Here is a 16,982-nt window from a genome sequence, read left to right on the forward strand (position 1 = left end):
ATGCCTTCGCCTCGCATTCTCATGGCCTCGCCATATCTTGGAGATTTCGAAATTTCGGCCCGAACGGAAGCCACAAAGGGTACAAGTGTGCACACAAAAGGAAGATTAATCATTGAATGTCGAGTATTTGAATAGCGTTTTGTGTAAACTAATTCATGCTTGATCGGCCATGTGCGTGCGCGCGCGCGCACGTGTATGTATTTATTTATTTATTTTTTCCGGAATTTTCAGAAAAGTCCACTTTCATCTCTGATTTTAGAACAGGGTTGTGAAACACATTTTTTTTGTTGCAAGCCACATTGCAGTTACCCTTTCCCTTGGAGGGCTGTTATGAAACCATCTAAAAAAGTGAAGAATAACGGTTTGATTAGCTGTTGTTTAATTTACTGAAATGAGGGTTTGGTAACATGAAAATGCTTACAATATCTCTCTTATTTATTACATATGAGAATTTGAAATATTGTTACAGAGTTTAGCAAGAATCATGAAAGTTGAAATGTTTGATTTGCTTTTGTGGGCTGCATAAAATGATGTGGTGGGCCAGATCTGGCCCCAGAGCCTTGAGTTTGACACCAGTCCTTTAGAAGTCAGTAACTTGGCAAACAACTTGACAGTAGTATGCACTGCAATTTACTGTACTTCAAAGTTAGTGGATTGTTATCCAGTACCTGCATGTGATTTGTGGATAGTTCTTAAAATATCTTAAAAATGTTTTGGGAGTTTTTCTCCAAAATATATATATTTTTAAATATCAAGCCCAAAAAATACACCATTTAAAAACAAAGACAAAACTAATCATAAAAGTAATAAACGGTCTCGGACTATCAGAATCAGAGTGTGTCATTTACATTTTTTGAACCGCCTTGAAAAGTAATTCGACGTCTCTCTCCAGCCATGGTGTACTTGAGCGCTGCTAGCCGCAAACACTGGAGCTGCCGCTACTTTCATAACTTTGCTGCTGTGAATTGGGAATTTCTCCAGTGCGAGACTAATAAAGGTTTTCTTATCTTATCTTACTAAACTCTGCCAACGAGCGATTTACAATAAAGTGTCAGTTTGTTTGTTTGTTTGTTTGTTTGTTTATTTATTCATTCATTCATTCATTTTCGGGATGATGTTGTGTTGCTGACGTCTGGAGCAACAGTTTGTAACGGCAATATAAGCGCCTCAAACATAGTCCGCAAGATGAGGCAAGTTAGCCGTGAGCCTGCAACATGCTGCCGGAAACAACTTCAAAACAAAAGATTACCAAGATAGTGATGTCTTCAGCATGCATTGGTGGCGTGTTACTGTGATGCGTAGCATGAACAATTGTTGCTCCGGTTGGCTTGACTTCTTCCTGAGTGAACATGTAAATAAGGGGGTACTCGAGACAGAAAAAAATGCCTTGCGCCCAGTTTTGAATTGCGGTACTCGAATTAGTTGAAGATTCGTTTTACCCCAAATTAAGGCAATTATCGCCCGAACCTAGGTATGGTGACAGCAGTGGTACTGGTGTATGTAATGATATCAAAACATGGATTAATCCCTAGAATTTGCTCTGGATTAGATTTATGTCCAGGGCAATTCCCATGCCATGCAATTCAGAAGTAGGCCATTAAGTTAAAACACATTCCTGAGAATAGGCCAATGAGTGTTTACATTTTGCTTGTCTGCTGACCCTTGAATACTGTAATAGAGCTCTGCAATCTTGCTTTTCCTTCTAGGAGTGATGAATGACGCTGATTATCTGGGTCGAAGCATGCCCTATCGAGAACTTGTATGCACTATATGCAACATTTGGTGATGTTTTGAACCCCACACTTCTGAAGAAAAGTAACTTGAAAATCCATTAAGACAGTAAATTATTCTTTTGATTTCACACTTAATTACTAAGTCTCCGAATTACACTTATCAGTAAATGTGAGGACGAGGCACATCGCTAAAGACACACACACAGCACTTAGCTCAACAATTTAGTATGTTCTGGCTGTTAGCAAATGCCGATCAGGGCATCAAATTGTAGTACAGCTCTCCTTAGCTTCTTGCTTTCATGTGACAGTGTTTCTGTTTCAAAACAGTCGATCTTTGCCCAGTCAGTTGATCTTTGCCCAGTGTAGCTGTTAAATTAATCATGGGTCAAGAAACTCGCCTTGGGGTGGAGGTGCATTACAGTAATCACTCGTTTATCGCGGTTAATGGGGACCAAAACCACCCGCGATAAACAAAAATCCGCGAAGTAGCGACCAATTAACATATTAAATTATTATTTTTTTGTTTTTATTTTTTTTTAAGTCCGCAAACGGTCCGCGAGAAGCTGCGAAAGTCAGCAAAACAACAGCGAGTCACATAAAGCAACATATACAGTACTGTACTCCATGTATATGAAAAAAAATGATTTAAAAAATGTTTTTTTATGAATATGTTTAAAAAAAAATCTGCGATGCACTGAAGCCGCGATAAACGAACCGCGAAATAGCGAGGGATCACTGTACTTGAGTCAGCTTGTTTGCTCATTTTCGGAAATAGGCAACTTAGAAAACATTTATTCGGTTGTCTAATTTCACACTTGATAGAGACCCAAGTGTTTGTATAGAATACATCGGGTACAAAAGAGTGACATTAACAGTCAATGTAACACCTTTCTGGGAAAATATTGCTCTTGGTAACTTTATACCACAATGGCAAGCTGTATTTTATAGGAGATAATTAAATGTGGATGTCTTGAAACAGGTGGTTTCTTTGCTTGACAGTCTTGCTGACTGAACTAATCCTACCAGAGTGGATGTCTTTACCCTGCTGATATTTATATGCTTGCTTGTTGTGGTCTTCAGGTTTCACTGATCATATTAGATATCTGGCCTGAACCCCTGGACTTAGAATGCAAGGTTCTCTAATGAAATCCAGCCGACATTTGGCGACAGAATGTGGCCTGTGACTGAAGGACCCCCGCCCCCTGCCTCTTCACCCCAAGCAACCGTTGTGCTGTCCATTTGCACCAGCCACTTTTTGGTGTTTGGCACACCGCATTGCTGTCAATGAAATGGGATGATGTAGCTTTGTTTTAGCATTGTACACTGAGGCAGGTTAACCATCTTAAGAGTGGACATTTTTTTGCCATTTCATTGCAAACCACTGCCACCTACAGGACTAGAAGTACTGAATGTCTTGTCAAATTGTATTTTAGTTATCATTTAAACTGTTAGCACCTTGAATTGGATTCAGTTCATGTATAAAATATAAACTTTTTAATGTGTTTCGTATTTTCATTTTTATAGTCAGTGATAATGAACATCTTTTCATATCTGACAGTCTTCAAACTGATGTTGTCATCTGAGCAGTTTGCTTCGCCCACGCACCAGATTAGGGATGCAATTGGTGATGTGACGGGATTATGGCATGTTGTATGTCCCCTCAGTGCTTTCCATTTTTTTTTTTTTCCAACATGGTCTCCTAGCACTGTCACACACTTTTCCCATCTGTGCACAGGCTTCCATATTTCCTCAGCGTAAAAATCTTTGGACTGATGTCTCAGCCAGTCGCTCACAACACTTTTGACTTCGTCACATCCAAACTTCGTGCCAACGACTGTGAACTGCTGAGGTAGGTCAAGAAAAGACAAAGAATAAACGCAGGGGTCATTGGTCAAAAGGAGTCGTTTGGCATCATGACAACGAAAGGCCTCACACAGCAGCTCAAACGGTGCACACCATCAATGAGCTGGGCTGGGAATTGCTCCCTCATCCCCCTTACAGCCCAGACCTTGCCACTTCAGTCTTTCACCTGTTTGGTCCCTTTAAAGCGTTCATGAGAAACACAAAGTTTTAAAGTGAAGTTGAAGTTTCATTTGAGTTCTCCAAATTTGCTGAATGTAACCTTTTTGTGTATCCATTTTTGCTACGACCCCCCCCCCCCCCCCCGTGAGCAAATGCAAATGAGTAAAACACAGCAATCCACATGCATGATAGATAGGCAGCAAGCTGTGTGTGCTATTGATAGCAACAGGCCTGTGTGTCAGTGTTCCAGCGGTTCAGTCATTTTTGACTACATAGTGGCCATGCTTGCTCTTACACTTTGAATGAAGATGGAAAACTGTAATTTTGTTGATCAAGTAGCTGTTTTAAACTTTTGGAACTTTGGGTGTAGAGATTAAACAGTATCAATTTTTAAATATGACAATTGTAGTGTCTTTATTTTACCCTGTGTTTTAAGCTCTTGTAAAGTGTCTTTGAGTGTGATGAAAAGCGCTTTCAAATAAAATTTATTATTATTATTATTATTATTATTATTATTATTATTATTTATCTGGACTACTTGCTGTGCATAGATACTCCAAAAGCGTTGCAACAAATCTTTTTGATTAAAAACAAACAAAACAAGAAAAGCATTTAGCAACTAAAAGGTGGTTAGATCCATTTGAAAAATATGTCACGCTGAAAATGTGAAATTAACTTATAACAGATCCGGAAGTTAAACCATCGCAAATCATTGCCAGTTACGTGTGCACCACTCATCTAAATAGTTACTTTGAAGTTGGTTGCGTTTTGCATTCGTGATGTAATAAATTGTATTAAAGTCATTCAACCAGAATACAGTGCTTATGACTGAACATTTGGGCCCACTATGTTGCTGTATTATGTGTATCCTAATGGTGTTACTTCTTAAGCAATTTTTTGGGGGGTGGTGGTACTTGCTTTAAAAAGTTTGAGAACCACTGCTTAACTTGCATGATTGATATTATAATATTTATGTTTTGATAGGTCAGGGGGTGCCCAACCTTTTTTTGACCGAAAATCTACTTTTCAAGCAGCCAACCTCCCACCATCGACCCGTTACCGCACGTGCCTGTTTGTGAAAAGGAAATCACTGCCTACCCTAATGGGAGATCTGGCACAGGGAGGCAGGGATGCACTTTTGTAACGTGTTAAGTGCAGAAACATCACTATTGCAGTTCGCATGTATTGCATCCCCAAGACAATTTCGACAGACAAATTGACCACTTGCCAGTGTAGGGAATGTGGGAGGTACTTACCTTGTCACTTCCTGTTTCAGCTCGTAATTGGCAATGTGGCGAATGGGGAGCGCACATCCGAGAAAATGTGTGAATAATTGATGCCCTGTTAAAAAAGTTTACTCCAGCTCAAAAGCGTGATCTGATTTTCATTAGTTAATTTTGATTACATTTTTATTTATTATTGCTTTCGTCAGATTGAAGTTACTTCTGGGACCACTGTGGGGGTTTCTTTTACAAACACAAAGTTACCAATTATATTGTTCATGGATAGACATGTAATGTGAACAACTTTATTTAGTTGGTCTGTGAGCATTATTGTTTCTCCTTTGCTGTTTGTTTTTCTTTTTTTTTCTGAAAATCAATGTTTAGGTTACTCATGAAATAAACATTTTCTTCATGAAACATTTTCTCAAAGTAACACTTATTTGTTGAGCAATATTAGGGCTCATTAACACAAGGCAGTCTGTACTGGGCGATTCGTGTGACCTAAAAAAATAGCAATAGAGTTCGCTAACGATAACTTGCACATCCTGAACATTTAAAACAGATAAAAAGGGAAGCCAATTAATGTAGATTATGTACTCATATCCTGAAATCATGTAAATATAATTATACATAGTGTCTAAGATGTGCAGTAAAATTTGTACAAATCCTGCATGCTGTCCTTGAGAGGTGTCTGAGCTGGTCCGCCATTGCAGTACACCTCTAATGTAGGTGATCATTGGTTGCCACATAACATTGACAGAGACACTATTCTTGCTGATCACAAGCCACAATACGAACAAAATAATTTGGGAACTGTCATTTTGAAATAATTACTTAAATCATTGTATTGATTTTTTTAATCCATTTCTGAACTTTGTGTCGTGGAGTCTGAAAAGCAGCTCAAAAACATTAAACGTTGATCAACAATATAGTACACTGTACAGAATGTTTTGATGTGTGTGCTGAAGTGCAGTCACGTAATATGTATTCTTCTCCTTGACAATATAATTTGAGCATCTGAAAACTACTCTCTCAACTTTAGTGACCTGCTGTTCACCATTTGTCCATGAGACAAAAAGAGGTGCATTTTTACCTTATCGACCGACGACAAGTCATTTGCTGTCTAAATAAACCTCTCTCAAGCGCGACATTAGTAGTACAACTGTTAGTTGAAGTAACAACCAGGTGGAGACTTGAACTAATTTCATGTCCTTATCCTCTGCTACAAGGTGCCCTTTGGTTAAACTATCCATTGTTTCGACAAAAAATATTCTTCTTTCCGCTTGGAATTCTACCGTTGAATGAGTGGCGAAGGAGAGGAGTCACAACAGAGCATTGGCCAGGCAGGACACAGTGCCATTTAAGGATACACGCCAATGAACACAGTGAGCCCAGTTATCCTAGCTATTTTGGAACTGTGGTAGTGGGTAAACAGTTACGGTTACATTTGTGGTTATGCAGTGTCATCCCAAACCTTCTTTGCAATCTGGTATTCCTCTCATATATATAATATATACCTGTATATATGATAAGGTACAGTTAGTTAGTGTTTTGTAAATATTTTTTCTTTTTTCTACCCAGACTAACATGATATGTAATTGTGCAGGATGTGCTCGCAGTTTACTGACATATGTGACCCTGTGTCCTACTCTTACACAATAACTGGGACTAAATCTGTGCATTCTTGTGGACGAGACGAAAATGTAGTTCACTAAATAAAGACTGGGCTAGAACTGGACATTTTTAGTTCATGAACAAAGATGAGATGAAAATTATATGATTTTGTTCAATCTGTCTGCCTCCTTTCCCTTGGCTAATCAGCTGTTGTGCCAATGTAGTTAGACCTGAAAAAATGCCAGCAAGAGCGCACACAATGAAAGAGGTGCAACATTACTTGCTTGTTTTCATTTAAGGTTTTGGGAGGGGTGGGCGCAAAAAAAAAAAAAAAGCTGCATTCAACGATCTATGCCTGCATTGAAAAGAGAGCAAGTACTGTACTCACTGGTGTCGAAGTTGACTTGGTGTGTTCAGTAGCCACTCACACAGCAGGGCATCTTTTTTCAATGCACCAAACACTAATAACTAGTATGTGAAGATGCTAGAAAAGTTTATTTTTATTTATTTATTTATAAAAATAAAGCGTGAGTATGCCACAAGCGCACACTCATTGCTTCAGCTACTTATTTTTCGTGGCCGGACTCAGCCGCGCTCAGAACAGTTGTGTACTCCAAAGCTCTCTTCTAGTCTCGGCAAGCTATATGTCACACGCTTGCTGTAAGACAGGTATTCATCGTCCTTTGAAAATGCCGGATGTTGCCATCGTTTTTCTTGGCTTGATGTTGCTATTATCGCGAGAAGCCAACATTGAAATCCTGATGGAATTTTCGATCAATTGTCCGGGCTAACTGGATTTTGTGATGGCGCAGAAAACGCCGTACTGTGTTTTTGGGGTGTATTGCTGTCTGCTGCATTTTAGTCTGCACCCTAAATGGGCGCCTACACTTGCCCGTGTGTTTCCTGTTTGGATCTGTGTGGCTTCAAAGCCCCTCCTGTGCCTGGTGCTTCCATTCGTAGACAGAGAAAAGTTTTTTTTTTTTTTTTTTTCCCCAAGTCTTGTCTCTGTGAAAAGGACCGTGGTTATTTGACCTTGGTTGGTTGGTTGTCTTGCCAGCTGATTTAGTTGTGAAGGTTCCTTGAGGTTTCATATACAAAGCAAGTTCAGTCACTAACCTCTGACCATGGTGAGTCTTCCCAGAAAAATGGGAGATGTTACATGTGCAACGGAATAATGGTGTTTGTTCTTCATTTGTCACATCCTGTAGTAATGGACATATGTTCCATTAACTTCTTCCACAGTGACTTTTTTTCTCCCCACCCAAATTGATAGAGCGCACTAATTCACCAAATCACACAGAATGCTGTATGGCATTGCTTGTTCTCCAGCCAAAAACATCAGTAGTATGGTGCTTTGTTCCTGATTGTGCTGGATTTACTCAATTTATCTGGCTACTGGAGAGTTTACCATGTCTGCTCCCCGGCCGTTCTTGACAACAGCATTTGATTTTGATTCATGCTGTACCATCCAGCACAAGTTTCATTTAATTTATTTCTCTTTCTTTTCCTGACAGAATGAGAACGCCCGAGGGAGGCAGTTAAAACCTTCCACTTGAGAGAGAAGCCGACATCATACGGGGCTGTGGTTGGACCCAGAGACCCCTTTGGGGGGGTGGGAGGTGGGGGGTGAAGGGCCCTATCAGCCTTGTGTGAGTCTGGACCATGGGGGATGGAGGCATCAATGCAACGGGAGGAGAAGGGGTCAACCAGTCCCACGTCCTGTTTGACAAATTTGTCCAGGCAACCACATGCAAGGGCACACTCAAGGCCTTCCAGGAGCTGTGTGATCACCTGGATGTCAAGCCCACAGAGTACAGGGTCTTTTACCACCGGCTCAAATCCAAACTCAACTACTGGAGGGCCAAAGCACTTTGGGCCAAGTTAGACAAGAGGGCCAGCCAGAAGGAGTATAAGAAGGGCCGTGCCTGTACCAACTCAAAGGTATCTCTCACGTTTGAACCACTACTGCAAGAAGTGATTCCGCTGTCTGTTTGCCATGACCCAAATTAGAAGTTTGATCTCATCCCAGGGCCAAAATGATGACCATGTCATGGGCTTACAATACTATACAGTGACGACAGAGAACACAATCAAGTTTACAAGTCAATATAAAACCCTTTGCCAAGAGCTTGTGTACCATAGTTGGTTTAAAAAAAAAAAAAAAGGAAAAAAAATAATATATGAGAAGACAAGATGAACTCATTAACAGAAAAATGTTTACCAAATTGAGAAAGCAGTAAAAGTAACTCAATAAAATCTTTTTGGGGTCCTTCCCCTTAGTACCCCAAAGCTGGTTAAGGCTGCCCTATGTCGAAACAAGACCCTGTTGACGCTCAATGCTACCCAATATAAAATTGTTGACTTTATTTTTCTAACTTTGACGCTAGTGTCTGATCATTGGCGCTGGACCGTGTGGCTTACGAACAGCCATCGAGCTCGCCTTCCTGGGTGCCAAAGTGGTGCTGTTGGAGAAGAGAGATGCCTTCTCCAGGAACAATGTGCTCCACCTTTGGCCCTTCACCATTCAGGACCTCAGGGGGCTTGGTGCCAAGAAGTTTTATGGAAAGTTCTGCGCCGGTGCAATTGATCATATCAGTAAGTTGCTGACAGCACAATGTGACAATCTATGACGGTTTTGGTGTGTTTAATGAAATAATTTGCCTGTAATTTGTGATTTGGAGGAGCGATGATGTCATTGTACTTGTTTTGTAGGTATTCGTCAACTTCAGCTCATGCTGCTTAAAGTGGCTCTCCTCCTGGGCATTGAAATCCATGTCAATGCAGAGTTCAAGGGGCTTATTGAACCTCCCGAGGACCAGGAGAATGAAAGTGAGTCATAAAAATGAAAAGCAACGTGCTTTGGTTGAAGCGCAATATTTGCAGTTTTCTGTAATGTTGCATTTTTTGTGTGTTTTACAGGGATAGGCTGGAGGGCTGAGGTCCACCCCAGGACACATCCCGTCAACGAGTTGGAGTTTGATGTGATCATTGGAGCGGATGGAAGGAGAAACACGCTGCCAGGCAAGTCGTCCTCTCCTTTTCCTTCAGCCGTGAGCACGTATTCCTTTAACAAGTGAACAAACAAAAATGGCAACGTTATCCTTGGTTTCCTCTGACATAAATATGTACATCATTTTCAAATAGACATCTGTCATCCGTGTATGCGCTGACCTTAAAACCACACACACAGAGTTTGTGCATTTTGCTTTGACATACTGTAATTCTGCTCTACTCTATACTGTAAATCGATACCATTATTCGGTCCCCCGTGTGGCTCTAGTTATTTCTACAAATTATGTAGCTGTGTTTGTGGTTAATAATAGGTTATATGAAATCAAAAATACAGTACAACTTTTAAAAGATGTAAGGTTATTCCGCCTCTGTCTAAAGTGTTCATCTGCTTTATCATTTAGGTTTTCGACGGAAGGAGTTCCGTGGCAAACTTGCAATCGCCATCACGGCAAATTTCATCAACATGAACACGACAGCAGAGGCTAAGGTTGAAGAAATCAGCGGAGTGGCCTTCATCTTCAATCAGAAGTTCTTTCAAGACCTCCGAGAAGCGACAGGTGCAAATTGCAGAAAATTTCACATTATGTAGAGCAGATCACAGCTCGGTATACGTAATCAGATGTTCAGCCTTCTCTCTCACCCTTAGCAATTTGTCAGTCCAATTATAAAGCTTTGATACCAGTTTTGTCCAAGTTTTTGCTGACATGGCGATGTTCCCAGAGCTCTGTTATGTTGTGCTCTGTGTCGCATAATTGCCTCTCTTGTCCTGCGCCGGAGGCATAGCAGTCTGCTGCTGCAATGGGGAAACATTTCGGGTTTGGTGTGTAACACTCCTTTTATTTTATTTTATTTATTTATTTATTTTCAATTGGTCTTTTTAGGTATTGACCTGGAAAACATTGTCTACTACAAGGATGACACACACTACTTTGTGATGACTGCCAAAAAACAAAGCCTGCTGGAGAAAGGAGTCATTCTGCATGTGAGTGATTAAAAAGCTGATCGCGTGTGTTTGTGTGTGTTTGCGTGTGTTCGCGATAGAGAATTGTCAAATACCATTAAAACGGTCTAGTAGACAGTAGCTTCACGCACGTACAGGCCGACACCGTTTGATTTTTTTCAGTCCTCTCTGTTTTCCTCACCAGCCTAATGGTCTAACCAAGCCAACTGTGGCGAGGACTCAACTGTCAACTCAAGCACACTTACTTAATCTTTGTGCCCATTTCGATGTCGACATTTTCTTTCCTCTCCCTGGCTCACGTCCACAGGAAAGCGCCAAAACAAATCTGCCTTCCTGTAAAAACATTACTCAAGGTGTGTCATCATGGCTACAGGTGTTTTGTGTTAAAATAACAATTATCCATTCTACTTAAAATCTTTTTGGTGTGCAGGTACACTTTAGGCGAGAGGGAACTGTAGAAAAGGCCGACAACCTAAAAGCAGAGGAGGAGGAATAATGTATTTGAACAAAGTTAAAAACCATGTCTCTCCTCTGCTCTGGAAAGGGAGAAATGAGGACAGAAAATGCTGGCAGGAGAGAAGCGAGGCTACATAATTCTGTCAGGCTATATCAACTGACAGCTTCCACCGCTCTCACCTTCTGCCAGTTCCACCCTGGCATTAGATAACCCAGAGAGCTTGAAACTGGAACAATGTACCTCCCACCACCCGCGATGAAAACAGGTTACTCCCAAAGCATGCAGTGATATGACGCTACATGTTTGAGAGACTTGTAAAGAACAGTTCATTCTACACACGGACGCTGAAAGCGTTGAGTTTGCACAGTGATTTATGACAGCCTCTGAATATTTACAGAGTGTTGAGCTGTGTACTCACGTGCAATTTCTTACTTATTTCCTCTTTCAACATGCAATGCAGTGACAATATTTATATGTATCTCTGTATTCATGACCTTTTAAATTGTTCTGTCCACATTGAGATCCAGACGCTTAGTAATTCTGATATGACAGGAATTGCGTTGGGTTTTGTGCAGAAAAGAATCTCAACATATTGATCACATTACTACTTGCTATGGTTTTCATTCCTTCGTAGTCACTTGAGCAATAAAAGCTGCCTTACAATGCAAATGGCCATTAAACTATTGTGTTGAATCATATGCAGGTCATAGAAGTTGTACCTCCAGAAAGTCACATCTAGACACTACGAGCCATGGCCAGATAGTTTGCTGTATTTGTCAGTGTAATGTCAAGAGTTTGGAGATTTGAAAAGGTCCCAAAAGAGAGGCCAGGACACCAGGAGAGGTGCAAATGGCAACAGCCCAGTAGCAGGATGAATGCTACTATAGCGCAAGGAGGAACAGGAAGAGCTGTCCGAGCCCTACTAATTGACCATGAGCATGCAACTTAGGCTTTTGTGTGCAGGTTTTTGTTCTCATTTAAGTTTTCCCATTATTTTTTAAGCTGTGTAGTATCACCCAGGCCATTATAAGGCCATTGCACATTGTAACGGGATGTAAATCCAGAGTTGCTGCGATTTAAGAGTCATCATTGACCACTTCCTTTTTTGTTGCATCTGCAGGACTATGCGGACACAGAGCTGCTGCTTTCCAGAGCAAACGTGGATCAGGTTGCCCTCTTGTCTTATGCCCGTGAGGCGGCCGATTTCTCAACGAACCACCAGTTGCCCACTCTCGATTTTGCAATCAACCACTACGGCCAACCTGATGTCGCCATGTTTGACTTTACCTGCATGTATGCATCGGAGAGTGCCGCCATGGTGCGCCAGCGTAATGGCCACAAACTGCTGGTGGCGTTAGTGGGAGACAGCCTGTTAGAGGTAAGCGGTATTCACATTGCTGCTCATTTGTATTTGCTCTTCCGTGGTCATATTTGGGAGTTGAATCCGTTGCTGTCTCCAGCCCTTTTGGCCCATGGGTACTGGTATTGCCCGAGGTTTCCTGGCAGCCATGGACTCAGGCTGGATGGTGAGGAGCTGGGCTCAGGGAAAACAGCCATTGGAAGTGCTGTCTGAGAGGTGAGCGTGTGGAAACACTGATACAGCCACAGCAAACTCAACTCAAACGTATGTGTGCATTCCTCTTCAAATACACCCCTTGAATCTTGGAGTGGTTTACTCGGAAATGTGCCTCTATGTGATTTGAACCCTCCGTCACACCTTTGTTATTACTAATAGGATGAGAGGATCTAAATGGAATGTGACTCCTCAGTTGCTGTGTGTACTCTTATATAACCAAGTTAATATGGTGGTAATATGGCCTGTTTCCATGGTTAGGTCTTACTTGGAATAATCCATGCATCGGATTAGTAATCAAGTTGACTACTTGTTTTGAAACATCTGCTCTTTACTCAGGGAGAGTATTTATCGTCTCCTGCCCCAGACCACGCCAGAAAATGTTAGTAAAAACTTCAGCCACTACAGTGTGGATCCCACTACACGTTACCCCAACATTAGCCTTAACTTCCTCAAACCCAGCCAGGTGAGTCTGACAACCAACACATATCTTTTTTTTTTTTAATTGTTTACTAAGATACCCTATTCAGTTACAAAAAAAGAGCCCGAAAAATTATATTTACCTCCACAGTCAACTTCAGGTCCCTGAGATCAACCAGCAAAATATGCTCCTCAAAATTAGTTAATTGTTCCTTACATAAAGTAATTGATTAGCAAAGTTGCTCCTCAAAGAAAGAAAGTTATCTCGAGCCTTGCCACAGTTCTAAATTACTCCATATTGTTTACTAATTGTATCTCTGACAGTGTTAGTCCAAATGAGCATTGTCTTCAAAAATATCTTTTACTCTCTAATTGTTTGCGTAAGATAATGTAACTGAGTGAGTACCAGCGTGAGTGTACAAAAGAGAAAATAATTCAGACATGGTTCATTTGCAGGTGAGGCACCTCATAGACACAGGGGAACCGAGAGAGATGCGTATTGAAATAGAGAATGTGATCAACTCATCAACACCAAAGTTGACCAGGAATGGTTTGTATTTACTTTGTTCTCTATAAATAAAACACTTTTACCTACCAAAATACATCATTCACTTTCATAATTCACTTATTAAAGCATTTATTTTTATATTTGTATTTTTTTTCTGCTGTAATTATGTAACGTTGGAGTATTTCCACTATAGACAATTGCCTGCTTGACAAGCAGTTGCAAGGTAACACAAAGTCCAGATGCATGGTATTGCTGTTTAGGGATTGATCATTTTTAAAAGTTTGTGGTTTCCAAATTGTATCATCGAAGATGAAAATCCTTTTGCATTGTACTAACACATTGACTGATTACAGTATATTCAACACGTTACAGCACTTGCGTTCTGCATCCTTTCCAACCCTTTTCATTTGCATCCCTTGTCGTCTTTATGGCATTGAACATTTGACCCCTCATGGTCCATTACATTTGCTGATGGACTGGTTTATGTTGGTGCTAACGTGGTTGATATTTATGGATGATAACCCTTAACGAGTATCTGCACAGCCTCAGCCTGAAGGAGGCCATAACATTATAGCCCAGCAGGAGATGCATTATATGGTCAACATTATTTGGACAACTTGTAATGGAGATTATTAATAAGTAGAAAAAATATGAAAATGGTTAATACCCCAAAAGTTGTATACTGTACAGTAATACGTTTCACGATATACAGAAAGTATTTCATGTGTTTAGCGATAATTATTCTTATTTTTTTAACCTACTCAAAATCTGAAAAAATATTAAATGGGTTAAAGATAAGCTAGAACAAAACACATATCTAGAGAAAAAATACTGTTCAAAATATCTGATGACCATTCACATGGACAGTTTGTGAGTACATTGTAATGTTTAATGTTTACATCAGTGCTCCCCAAGCAATACCATAATTGTGTGAATTTGTGAATGATGTCAAAGCAGTAATGTTGATACAATTACATTAAATATCATTCACTGTTCATAAAATAATAATCTTAATGGAAGCATTGAGCCAACTGATCATTTAAATGAGCAATGTTAAGCCACACTTTTGTTTGGCTTGTCGAACCTTCTATCGGACCTCATTGATCACCTGTCTAGCGGGATATATATTGCTATTGGTTTATCGGCCAGCCCTACAAGTTCGGACAAGACTTTCTACAGCATTTTAGAGGATTGGAATTGAGAGCATTTACTATATTTTGGACAGGAGGGCCTGGCTCACAATTTCCATGGAGCCCAAAGGTTTTTAATGTGGTAGAAATCAGAACTGTGAAGCGCTTTCACGCTTAACTTGTGCAACCCTTCCTTGGAGGATGTTTCTCTGTGTACTGGGGCACAGTCATGCTGGTACATGAAAGGGCGCTTCCCAAACGATTCCATCTAAGTTGCATCAATAGAATTTTTCTAATTCTTAACGTGACACTAAATGGTGTCCCCCAGATCCTTATGTGCAGTGTATACATTTTTTAAATTAAGAGGTGTGTCCAAATACATTTTCCATATAGCGTATGCTCTATGCTACCCCAAAAAGGGTAATGGTAATGTCATCCATGATTACTCCAGATTTTACTTGAAGAGGTAATGCAATACTTGAACTTCCTGTCTGTTCAGAATCTGTAGCTCGATCCAGTAAACTTCTCAATTGGTGCCAGAGACAAACAGAAGGATACCGAAATGTTTGTGTCAAAGACCTCACCATGTCATGGAAGAGCGGTCTTGCCTTGTGTGCACTCATCCACCGTTACAGGCCAGATCTCATGTAAGTATTTCAATTGCGCATAAACTCACAAACAAAGGATCACAACTTGGCTCAGCGTGTTAAGTTTTTCAACAATTTTTACTGTCCAGTTTAGATTGCTTAAATATTACATTTGTTTGGAATGGCTTGTCGTGTTCATATTTGTTGCATACGCTGTTTATTGTCTGGTTTGGGTCTTGGGCCTTTTGGTTTTGCATCATTAATAAGGTAACAGACACAGCTCATACTCCTTGCATGCATGTGCGCAAAAAGCTATAATGTAGTTCAATGGTCTCCTGAGGCAGCATAACAGCTGACAGAAGCTCTTTGTGTTGTCAATGCCGCTTTAAGGTTGGGAGTTAAATTGAGTGGTCACTGTGTATGGAGTCTTGAGTTCAATGATCATTCATTGGTTGGCAAGGGCACATATACTGAGGATTGTTTCTTACACTGTGTGTTCAAATCTGATCAACTTTTGTCAACTTTGATGTTTCCCCTTTCACCACCCTTAGTGACTTTGACACTCTGGATGAGCGAGATCAGGAAAAGAACAACCAGTTGGGTTTTGATGTGGCCGAGCGGGAATTTGGCATCTCACCATGCATGACTGGCAAGGAAATGTCTTGTGTGGTGGAGCCTGACAAACTTTCAATGGTCATGTACCTCAGCCAGTTCTATGAGATGTTTAAGGACACAGTGCCACCTGGAGGTGAGGGACTGAGATTCTATTGTTGTGTCAGCATTTAGAACATAATCACCTGTAATCCTCGGTATGTGGCGTGCGTATGCGCGTGAGTAAACTTCCCATATTTGTATCCTCTGTGTATTCTGTTTCAGACAATCAAAATCTGAGTCCAGAGGATAAGGCTGCTCTGATGGCAAGCACCAAATCGCCCATCTCCTTCCTTAGCAAACTTGGGCAGAGCATAGCAATTTCAAGGAAACGTAACCCCAAGGTCAGCGTTGGAACCTAAATATCGGAATATACTGTAAAATTGATGCTGTTGCAGCTGGAGTACTAACATGATATTTCCTCAATAGGACAAAAAAGAGAAGGTTGTTGACAGTTTGGGGAAGAGGAGAAAAACCAGCCAGTCTGAAGATGTGAGTTCTCATGACAAATGCGGTGCTTTTGTCTCATTTTGAAATGGCACGTAGTCATCATCTTCAATTAGTACAATACCAAAAATAAATGCATTAATCCACATGCAAATCTTGTAAAACTTTGAACTAGAAGATTCACCTGTGAGATTGAATGTGCATCATGATGGGCTTTAGAGTAACTCCCACATAAATTAATTTCGGATGAAAAGACAGTTTTGGAGATGCATGTTTGTTTGTTTGTTTTTTTTTTTTAATGGGGAAAAAATAATGGTATTGTGTACTTCATGACAAAACAATATAACTTGTTAATTTATTACCAGGAGGAAGGATCCAAGGCTGGCCAGGAGGACAGACAGGCCACTGTCCCTACTCTGCTGTCAGAAAAGAAGATGGACTCGGCTGCTGTCGGGAACAACAATAAAGTCAAGGTTATGGCTACCCAGCTGCTTGCCAAGTTTGAAGAAAATGCTCCTGCCCAGGGTTCAGGACTGAAAAGACAGGTATTTACGCGAGAGTTTGTGGACTTTTTTTCATTCCTACGTTGAATATTTTGCTGAAGCAGTGAGTTTGGACCTTTAGTCTCATGACTGAGGAGATGT

General features: G+C 40.6%; 1 protein-coding gene across 16 annotated transcripts in view; it reads left to right on the top strand.

The window, feature by feature from the left end:
* mical3a (microtubule associated monooxygenase, calponin and LIM domain containing 3a) overlaps positions 1 to 16,982 on the top strand; it is a 58,281-nt gene that overhangs the window by 2,750 nt on the left and 38,549 nt on the right. For 11 of the 16 annotated variants that reach the window (XM_019894023.1, XM_019894024.1, XM_019894022.1 and 8 more), the window contains exons 2-17: positions 8,107 to 8,533; positions 8,980 to 9,187; positions 9,305 to 9,421; positions 9,512 to 9,613; positions 10,006 to 10,161; positions 10,486 to 10,586; positions 12,143 to 12,400; positions 12,483 to 12,598; positions 12,935 to 13,061; positions 13,472 to 13,565; positions 13,717 to 13,746; positions 15,153 to 15,300; positions 15,792 to 15,988; positions 16,117 to 16,235; positions 16,321 to 16,383; positions 16,704 to 16,883. In XM_019894023.1, the coding sequence (XP_019749582.1) occupies positions 8,255 to 8,533; positions 8,980 to 9,187; positions 9,305 to 9,421; positions 9,512 to 9,613; positions 10,006 to 10,161; positions 10,486 to 10,586; positions 12,143 to 12,400; positions 12,483 to 12,598; positions 12,935 to 13,061; positions 13,472 to 13,565; positions 13,717 to 13,746; positions 15,153 to 15,300; positions 15,792 to 15,988; positions 16,117 to 16,235; positions 16,321 to 16,383; positions 16,704 to 16,883 (2,295 nt within the window). In that variant the 5' untranslated portion in view covers positions 8,107 to 8,254. Of the gene's footprint in view, positions 1 to 8,106; positions 8,534 to 8,979; positions 9,188 to 9,304; positions 9,422 to 9,511; positions 9,614 to 10,005; positions 10,162 to 10,485; positions 10,599 to 12,142; positions 12,401 to 12,482; positions 12,599 to 12,934; positions 13,062 to 13,471; positions 13,566 to 13,716; positions 13,747 to 15,152; positions 15,301 to 15,791; positions 15,989 to 16,116; positions 16,236 to 16,320; positions 16,384 to 16,703; positions 16,884 to 16,982 lie in introns of those variants that run through there. The other 5 variants (XM_019894029.1, XM_019894021.1, XM_019894028.1 and 2 more) reach the window with 2 other exon arrangements.

Source organism: Hippocampus comes, unplaced genomic scaffold (genome assembly GCF_001891065.2).
Source record: "Hippocampus comes isolate QL1 unplaced genomic scaffold, H_comes_QL1_v1.1 scaffold104, whole genome shotgun sequence".
Lineage (NCBI taxonomy): Eukaryota > Metazoa > Chordata > Actinopteri > Syngnathiformes > Syngnathidae > Hippocampus > Hippocampus comes.